The sequence below is a fragment of the Trifolium pratense genome, linkage group LG5 (assembly GCF_020283565.1).
Source record: "Trifolium pratense cultivar HEN17-A07 linkage group LG5, ARS_RC_1.1, whole genome shotgun sequence".
In the NCBI taxonomy this organism is placed as follows: domain Eukaryota; kingdom Viridiplantae; phylum Streptophyta; class Magnoliopsida; order Fabales; family Fabaceae; genus Trifolium; species Trifolium pratense.
Window position 1 is genome coordinate 26,319,480 of NC_060063.1, and position 10,054 is coordinate 26,329,533.

Consider the following 10,054-nt stretch of genomic DNA (forward strand, 5'->3'; position numbering starts at 1 on the left):
TCCTAAACTCTTAAATTTTTGGATAATTTTTTGCAGACATATTTATAACATTATAAAAAAAAATATTTACTGAAACTTAGATGTTAGAGTATTTAATATAGGATGAATTAAATGTGAACTTTTAAGCATTATAAGTTCAAGATAAAAATAACAATATTAGGACATAAAAATCAAATTTCAAGCTCATTTATTATGAATAAACTTTTTATAATGTTCTAATAAACATATTTTGCCTTTGCTATTCCTTTATACTTCTTATGCATAGAATAGTGATATATAATTTTTTTGCAGTTTAAAAAAAATAATGTTCAAAACCTATGAATATGAAAAAAAATCATTCAAAAGTAAATGTTAATTCAACAACAGAGACTAAAGTTATGTGTAGTATACTTTCAGTTTCTTAAAATTAATTGGGTCATCATCACAAATAAAATAAAATAAAACAAAACAAAACAAAATCATATATAAATTGCCAAAAGTTACCAAAGTTCACACACAATTTTTTTATTTTTTATTTATAAAACATTAGCGTGCACAAGCATCACATGATAACTATGACATCCCAACTATGTTGGCACCCCATAATCATCACCTATCATTTGTAGCACCCTAATAAATTTATTAAAAAGAAAGAAAAAAGAGACAAACTTGGGGGGACTAGACCAACACTCAAGGAAACAAAAATACAAGGAACCTGCCACTGCCTCATTAAAAACCTTTCCTAGAAATCCCCAAGGGATAAAATCAAGGATAAGGGAAAAATAGTGCAATGGACAATGAGAGATGACTTAAAAGCTAAATTAACTCACACAAATTAGTTGTTTGTAAATTGGACAATCTACCCATGTAGATATCTCTAGCTAGAACACTATTGACAAGCATTACATTAATATTCTTCCCACATTAATTTATCAAAGTGATTACTAAGAAAGATTTCATGTGGACATATTCTAACCAGTCATGTAGCTCGAACAAGTGGTGAATGAGGAGAGATAATTATGTGATTATGAGGTGACAAAACAGTCTCATCAAACCTCTTTGAAGTGAAGCTAAGCCTTAAATTTGGTTGCCAACGTTTAACTTGTTCAATTTTCTTCTTTGTTTCTTTGCCTATAAATTCTCTTATTCTTTTCAATGCAACTTCAACCGTTTCATCATCAATATTAGCATAACAAACCCTAAACCAACCTACCTCGGAACAATTAAAAGAGGACCCCGGTGACACATTAAGCTTCACCTCATTAATAATCACCTGCCAAAGCTTCAACTCTTCTTCAATTGTTTCCTCTTTAAGCAAACTTTTCAAGTTCATCCAGTAAAAAAGTCCCGCATTACTTGGAAATCGAATGATCTCAACCTCTTCAAGTCCCTTTGTAAATTTTTCATGTCTTTTAAATAACCTTCTCGAACTCTCTAAGAGAAACTTGTCAACAAATTTTTCATCACAAAGCATTGAAGCAAGCATATGTTGAGTTTGAGATGAGACTAATCCAAAGCTTGACATTTTTCTTCCGCAATTCACAACTTGATCATTGTACGAATAAACAATCCCAACTCTAAAACCAGGGAACCCTAAATCTTTTGATAAACTATAAATTATGTGAATGAGATCAAGGTTGCAATTGATTTCTTGTATGACTTCACTAACACTTACATAGGTTGGAGATGTGAAAACTGTGGCTGCATAGATTTCATCACAAACTAAATGGATTGTTTTCTCATTAATGAAACTTATAAGACTCCTTAGTGTCTCTTTGTCTAAGGTTGTGCCTAATGGGTTGGAAGGATTTGTTATGATCAATCCTTTTATATTGATGTTATCTTCTTGTGCTTTGTTGTATGCTACTTCAAGTGCTTCTCTTGTTATCTTGAAATTGTTGGAGCTATCACAATGGACAGGAATTAATTGAACCCTAGTTCTCCAACACAAGTCACGGACGAATCTGTGGTAAAATTTTATAAACTAGTTACATTCACTTCAATCGATGAACTGATATAATCACTAATTTACTATAATACAGAAAATATTATAGTAAATTAGTGTATTTTTTTTATATGATATATAGTTTGTTTTTTTTTTACAATAAGACATTTATTGATGTTGCCACTTTATAATCAAGTCATCTAGCTAAACATATGAGCCTAATAAGTGTATAATTATGTGGTCCATATATTGGGGATCCATGGTAGACAACTTATAAATTTTTACATATTAAAATCATGAATGTAGCAATCTAATTAAAAAATTGAATGTTTTGAATTTAAAGGTACACCAAAATAAGTAGTATTTGATTATTTTATTTTTTTGATAATTAAGTATTTGAATCTGTAACCACTTTTACTAAAAAAGTCAATATTACCGCTCAAAATTTGGTACCAAATTTTCAAAAAATACTATTCTATGTTCTTAAAGGCACACCAAAATTATGCTCAATTTTTCAATTAGTCTTATTAACACCCCCTAGAATAAGTATTTTGAATCTGTAACCACTTATACAAAAGTCAAACTCTTACAACTAAAAACAAACTTAACTTGGTATCAAATTTTCAAAAATACTTTTGTATGTTATTATTTTCTTTTTAATAAATGAATATTACTTGTTTGAATATGTAGACTTCCTTCTCAAACTTTTTTGGATGTCCTCAACTCAACCACTTTCCTTTATTGTTTATAGAGGGAAAAAACGAATTTGAATCGCATGCAGTCGTATAGTTATGATAGAGATAGTCGTCAATCAAAATCTAGACATTTAAATTTGAAACAGTCATATAATCTGATAATTTTTTTTAATCTGAAACGTCTGATTATAATCAAATCTATTCCAACTGCATGCAATTTTGACTCATGCATGATCCCCATTAAAAACCACATACACACCTTATTTTAGCTGTGTTCATTTTGTCCTTTAATTAATATATACATGGGTGACCCTACACAAAGTTGTTTATGGTTTTGAGTGTTAAACACACTCACTCTCATATATCACTTTCACACCTTTCTGATCTATTCCTTTCTTATGATACATCAATAGTCAAATTTTTCACTTTCTCTTTATTCCCTCACCTACACCCTCTTTTAATTTGTTCGTATGATTTCGTTTTTCAAATTAAGGTCAATGGTTAATTAATTTCCACTTAGCTATGAGTCATGAATATCTATTTTGGGAGCAAACAGGTTATTGACTAATCACAATATTGGGAAACTAATTAATTACTATTCTTTATGTAAATTAGGTGTAATTTTTGTTTTGAGAGTTCAACCTAACATACCGAGTCGTGCTTGAATTATAAATGTGGAGAATCATAAATGAGGAAGGTGACACCTCACAATTAGATAGAGAACAAGATTAACATATTGGTACTAGGGTTGGGAACAGGCCAGGCCAGGCCAGGCCTTGACAGGCCTAAGCCTGGCCTATGATTTTTTTTCAGGCCTGAGCCTGGCCTGCGGCCTATTAAATGTTATTTTTTTTGGCCTGGCCTAAGCCTTTTAAAAGTCTGGCCTGGCCTTGTAGCCTGTTTAAAAGCCTGTGTTACATTAAAGCTTCTCTATATAGTTTTTTTAAATAGGCTAAACAGGCCTTAAAAAGTTCACATTTAAATTTTTATAATTTCTACAACATTAAGAAAAAGCTAATAATATGATTAACACAATAATTAAAAACTAATAAAATAACAAATACGATTACGAAAAATAATAATTATTATAAATAATATTTTTTTATAAGATATAAATAATAATATTATATAAATAATAATTATTATAAACAGGCCGGCCTATCAGGCTTCGTAGGCCTTTTTAGAAGCCTAAGCCTGGCCTATTTATGTAAACAGGCCGTTTTCAAAGCCTAAGCCTGTCATTTTTAATAATCAGACCAGGCCAGGCCAGGCTTATACAGGCCAGGCCGAAGGCCCCTGTAGGCCGCCTGGCCTATTCCCAACCCTAATTGGTACTATGGATAGTAATGTTTATTCTCCGTCAGAAAATTTATAGTACACACGAAGTAGATTCTATCCTTTCGATCGAAGTATCTCTATACGCACAAGTCAATGATCGAATCACCGACCATATACTTAAGAGAACTAAATCTTTTTTCACTAAACCAATTCATTTGTTGGTAACTTATATATAATTTACTCAAAGAAAAACATTAACTAATATAACAACTAAAAATTAAGAACAATGTGATTTAACGAGTCAACGTTATATTAGTATTTTATTTTTCAGTTACATATGCATTATTTTGATTGATATGAACGCACTTTTTATTAGTCAATTTGGTCCATCAAATTACTAACAGAAAAAAATATTAATTAAATATAAAATATATCGTCACGACACATAGATTTTATCACATTTAGGTTTCAAACGTAACTAACGATAGTCCAAGGGACCACGGTCATCCACACTATGATCTAAGTTTAACTATATATTGTTTAATTAAAAGTTAAATTAAACAAGCATATAAGATTAAATATAGCATGCATCTTGCACTACATTTTTGTTCCATGCACTCATCCTTCCATCAAAATAAAATAAATTCAATCTTAATTATGAATCAATAGAACAATGAATGAACACAAAAATAAATAATGAAAGTGAAACAACATGCATACCCTGGATAGTAAGGGGTAGGAACTAGAAAAGCATCTCCTGGATCAGCCAAACAAAACATGATTAATTCATTTGCTCCTGTTGCTCCTCCACTCATCAATATACGGTTCGGATCAAATCTCACTCTACCACCTCTCACTTTTGACATAAATTTTGCCATAGCCTGACCAAAAACATATATAATAAACATTTTAGCTATAACCAAAATACAAAATTATGATCAATCATCATATAAGACATATGGACAATTTTTTCGTCTTTGTTCGTCTTGTGCAGAGACCTGATTACTAATATATTTGCTTTAAAAAAAGAGTAAATATTTTATTAAAAATAATAAGGTCTATTTTTAGACGAGGTTCATATTAAATGTACTCCTAATTTTTAAGTTTCTTTGTAAAATTTTGTAAAAAAAAAAAAAAAGTTGCTTTGTAAAAAAAAGGTTTTTAATATTTGCTTACACTTGTAAACTCTGGCAGCCCATGATAGTCTTGAAAGTTAGCAATATCTCTGAAATTATGCATTCCTTCTGGAGTGCAAATTGAAGCCTTGGGATTATTCTTTATCCATTCTTCTATTAGATCAAAGCAAAGCTGAAAAAAATAAAAATAAATAAATAGTGTACACCAATATGATGCAATTAATTATTAATAATAACTAAAAATGAGTAACATTCGGTTATGTTTTCTTGTAAATAATAAAAATAAAGAGTAAATAATGAACACAAATATATGATTCAACTAATTATTAAAAATAACTAAAAATGAGTAACATTCAATTATATTTTCTTGTAAAAAATATAAATAAATAAATAAATAATGAACACAAATATATGATTCAAATACTTAATTAATTATTTAAAATAAACTACAAATGAGTTACATTAATTCAATAAAAATTTGTCTTGTTTAGTTAAAATAAATAAATTTTGTGGTGTAAAAAATTAAAATTAAATAAACTACATTTTATTGTGGCAAAAAATATGATACTGCTTTTAATCTATTTATTCCATCCATATATATACCTGATTTTCAGCAAGACCCATCTGAATTACACCATGAGGATTTTTTGTAGGGTGAAATGGGTTTTTCTCATATGCTTTCCACCCATCAAAGTATGGAGAATTTTCACCATGTTGGTCATTGGTTGCAATCTTGGACAGAAGTTGAAAACTCTTACTCCCTAATCCCATGTTTTAATTATAAATTTCTTGAAGGTATAAAATATAATTTAAGGTCACTTTATAGTTTATGTGGACTAATGTTAGCTTATAAAACAAGTCTTGTGGATTAATAATGGAGAATGTTGGGTAATTTATAGTGATGGATATGGAATTATGTAGGAGGACAAGTCAATTTTGAACTTCAAAATAAGAAGACTGAAAATAATAATAATTATATAATATATATATATAAGGGTTGAAATAAATTAATGGATATATATGTATTGTTGGTCAATGCAACAAATTGCTTTGCGTGTGTTATTATAATTTTGTTATAGCTTGTCACGTGGGGAAACTTAAGGGCAAAAAGGATTTTCATTTATGCAAACTTGCTTAGGTTGCACATATGTTAGGTATTTGTTCCTTCAATGAAAATCGGTTTAACTTGAAATATATAAAGGGAATTATTGTGCCGCAAAAATGTTCCTTTAGGTAATGCATGCGCTTGGGATATAGAGAGTCCAAGGCACTTAAAAAACTAGCTAGAACATATCCATTATAACATATCCAAATAGTATCGAATGATGGAAAAAAGAAATAGAGAAAATAAAAGAGTGCAGTTACGATACAAAATATAACGTGAAAATTCTCAAATTGAAGAAAAAATCATGGTCATTGTCTAAACCGACAACCAGATAATAAACACTAGTACACTCACACTATCCAAAGTAAATATTTGAACTACGTCTCACAATACTCTAAAACAAGAGCATAAGAGAAAGCAAAAAGACACAAATATAAACTTAAAGTGTTTTCAGGTGCTACTGTTTGGTGTGTTGAAACAAGGAACTTGAGGTCTTTATATATAACATTGAGCTCTCCCACCTTTCAATTTTCTATGCAATGTGAGACTTCTTTAATATAATTTCCTTAACTTACATTGCTTTCAACCCCAACACCGACTCCTTTCATAGCAACCTTGAATACCAGATATCTCCAAATAATACATACTGCAATAGGCCATATCCTACCATTAGGCTTTAATAATGGACTCAAGAGTGCATAAGCTACAAACTATAACAAACTAATCGGGATTTAGTATTTGAATTGACTTTTGACTTAAGATAGCATACCGTCCAAGCTCATGAAGTACACTTGGGAGAACAATATGTCAAATAGTAAAGTTGCAAGCAATTGATTAATCTATTATTTATATATTTAGGAGTTTCTCTCTCATGGTCTTATTCTTATGTGGCACTATTTCCTTGATCCATGTCTTATGTGGCATTCTAATATTTCTCCAATTCCTACGTGGCTAACTATGAAGGCCTTTGCAATTTCTCTAATACATGATGATATCATTTTACTTAGAATCTTTGGTTAATTTGGAAATTCAACATTTTTCAATTATTGTTTATAAATCGAATTTAATGCACCTATTAAAAATAATTTTAAAAGGAAATAATTGACTATTTTTGTACCAATTTCGTCAAAAAAAATTATTTTTGTACCAAAGCAATTGTTTTTAAATTTTTTTTTATGAAAGGAAGATTACCAACTGCATATAATAATTAGGTATAATTGTCAGCTGGATATAATAATTTTTATGTTCTTCAAATTCAATTAAAAAAATATTAAATCTTTATGGTCTCCAAATTATTCTCTCACAAATTTTTTTCTAAATGGTCGTGTATCAAAATACTAAGGTCACACACACACACACACACACATATATATATATATATATATATATATATATATTGTATTACGGTAAAAAAAATTATATATTTTCATAATTTTATAATTATATAGAGTCACATAATATAATTAATATTTTATTATTATTTAAAAAAATTGGAATATGTGTGTTATATTCATGTGCATTAATTTATTTTATTTATTTATAATATAATGGAATATGTCTTATTTACTAATTTACTAATTACTAATTTACTAATATATTTTTAAAATTAAAAATGGAATCAATATATTTGACTTTTAATGAATTTAATTTCATATTAAAGACAAAATTACTCATTTGTTCATTTTTTTTACTATATATATAACATTTGTCTGAACTCTAAAACTCACAATTTTTCAATCTTCATTATCTCTTATGCTTCTCTCTCGATAATCACTATTTTTTCTGTATATTGTCACCTTTTTAAATTTCTTTATTTTTTCTTCTTTGTTCGATATTTCTTATATTTTTAATATATTGTTTGTTTTACCTTTTAGATTATTTTCTTTTGGTCATCTTTTTATTTATTAATCCTATTTATTTTTCGTGACAGGGAAATAATTGAGAGGCAAGACGAAATGCATCACATTCTCACAAAATGGATTGAATTGCGAGCTCGGAGTCTGTTTTAACAACTGTAGTTTTGTTTTTTTAGAAAATCTTGCTTATAACACTTTATCAATATCAATGATGTCTTGGATACAAGTTGGAATATCAATGATGTATTTACTTGATGAATCTATCAACAAATTAATCAAATGATGTATTTTTCCAATAGTATTAAGTTCATCATTATTGTATATTTTTCTATTGCAATTTTTATTTTATACTTCTTTTTTTAAAAAAAAGGAGATCTTTATTTTTGTGAATCTATTATTTATATGTTTAAGAGTTTTTTCTCAAGGAAACAAATCTACGTGTCACTTTCTTATGAACTTTAATTTTTATTAATCCAATGTGGCATCCTCTCATTCATCATTCTCTTAGGTGGCGTCCTCTCATTTCTTTTACCGGTCAAAATCTCACGTGACAATCTCTCAATTCATTTTGCTGATATGTCATTCTTCTATGTTTTTTCCTTTAGTCATTAGTGCTCAATTATAAATATAGAAATTGTTCAATCAGGTTTTATGAACAAATGTCTATATATTAATATTTTGATACAATTGAAATTTTACATATGGAAACTTTTGATTATTGATCAACTCATTTTTGGAATATATATTGATTAAATTAAATCAATGCTGAAATGTATGGAAATTTCAAATATTAAGGACCAAAAATCTACTATAGTTTCTATATATACGGGTTAATATGTAAGTGTGAGGGTCATTTAGTGTCTCAACGCCCCTTCTCTATTTTCTCTTCTCACCTTCACTACTCTTTTTTTTTTTTGACAGAATCACTACTTTTTTTTTTCTATCTATTGCTATTGTTGGTTTTTTTTTTTTAAATAAAAAATCTATTGCTATTGTTGGTTATTTCTTATTTATTTGTTCAATATAATTTTTGAAATAAACAAATAAAAATTATATAAATTTGGACATTTTTTAAAATTTGCACATTAACAAATGAGATATGCTTAAAAAAATTATATAAATTTTTTTTGTGTCAAGCAAATGACAAACAATTCTACTGTTCATTACTTTTAAATAAATAATATTAAAATTAAAATCGGCCCATTTTGCTTCTCAAATGTAAAATTTTTTCACACGGGGACATGAGATAAAATATTCCTGAAGAAAACAAATGTCTAAAGGAGAGAGATGACGATTAAGAACAAGTATATTAACCGTTAGATTAGTTTTTGCATAATGACTTTTTTTTATGAAAATAAAAGAATAAATATATGAACATGTGAGTTTGGAACGGGAAGTGGAATATCACTCTCCATTATGTCATTTCTCCTTAAAATATCCAAAATTTGGATCTTTTATCATATTTAAATAAACTATTACATTAAATATAAAATTAATTTTACAAATAATTAAAAAAATCACAATATTAAAATTTTAATAATCCATATTTTTCATGTGTGAAAAAAAATGATCTATATTTTTCATAGAACATTAACCCGGGCGATAGCACGGGTAAGTTATACTAGTTTACTTTGTACAAGTCTTTGATTAATTTAATTTACCGTGTATTGGCTTTGGGTTAAAATTAAGATTCAATGAAATTCGATAAAAAAAAAATTAAACACTGAAATTAGTATTAATTATATAAAAGAAAGGAATTAGTATCTAAAAAAAAATAAAGAGAGATTTACGACTTTGATTGTGCTATGAGGAGTGCTAGCAACACACTCTTTAACAAACACACTCTAACACACTCTCTTCTATTGGTTAAAATTTATATGGGTCCCATAAAAATTATATGGGTCCACATTTTTTTATGGGACCCATGTGAATTTCAACCAATAAAAGAGAGTGTGTTGGAGTGTGTTTGTTAAAGAGTGTGTTGCTAGCATTATTCTTGTGCTATAGACGCCTCTGATTAAGTAATTAACTTCAATTTTTTTAGTTTACAATGGTGCAGA

The 10,054-nt window shown here is 28.1% G+C and overlaps 1 protein-coding gene across 1 annotated transcript; it reads right to left on the minus strand.

Annotated features, from left to right (window-relative positions):
• Window positions 1-958: 958 nt before the first annotated feature.
• LOC123885146 (1-aminocyclopropane-1-carboxylate synthase 1-like) lies at window positions 959-5,848 on the minus strand. The gene is made up of 4 exons (XM_045934413.1): window positions 5,637-5,848; window positions 5,074-5,205; window positions 4,618-4,778; window positions 959-1,943 (listed from the first exon to the last, which is right to left on the minus strand). The coding sequence occupies exons 1-4, from the start codon at window positions 5,802-5,804 to the stop codon at window positions 959-961; spliced, it is 1,446 nt and encodes a 481-aa protein (XP_045790369.1). The 5' UTR covers window positions 5,805-5,848.
• Window positions 5,849-10,054: the final 4,206 nt, after the last annotated feature.

Excerpts from the sequence above, each read along its gene's own strand:
- LOC123885146 (XM_045934413.1), bottom strand. The coding sequence starts at position 5,804 with ATGGGATTAGGGAGTAAGAGTTTTCAACTTCTGTCCAAGATTGCAACC. Across the intron at positions 5,206-5,636 it reads TGGGTCTTGCTGAAAATCAG|CTTTGCTTTGATCTAATAGA; the intron begins GTATATATATGG and ends TATTTTTTTCAG. Across the intron at positions 4,779-5,073 it reads GGCTGCCAGAGTTTACAAGT|GCTATGGCAAAATTTATGTC; the intron begins GTAAGCAAATAT and ends GTTTTTGGTCAG.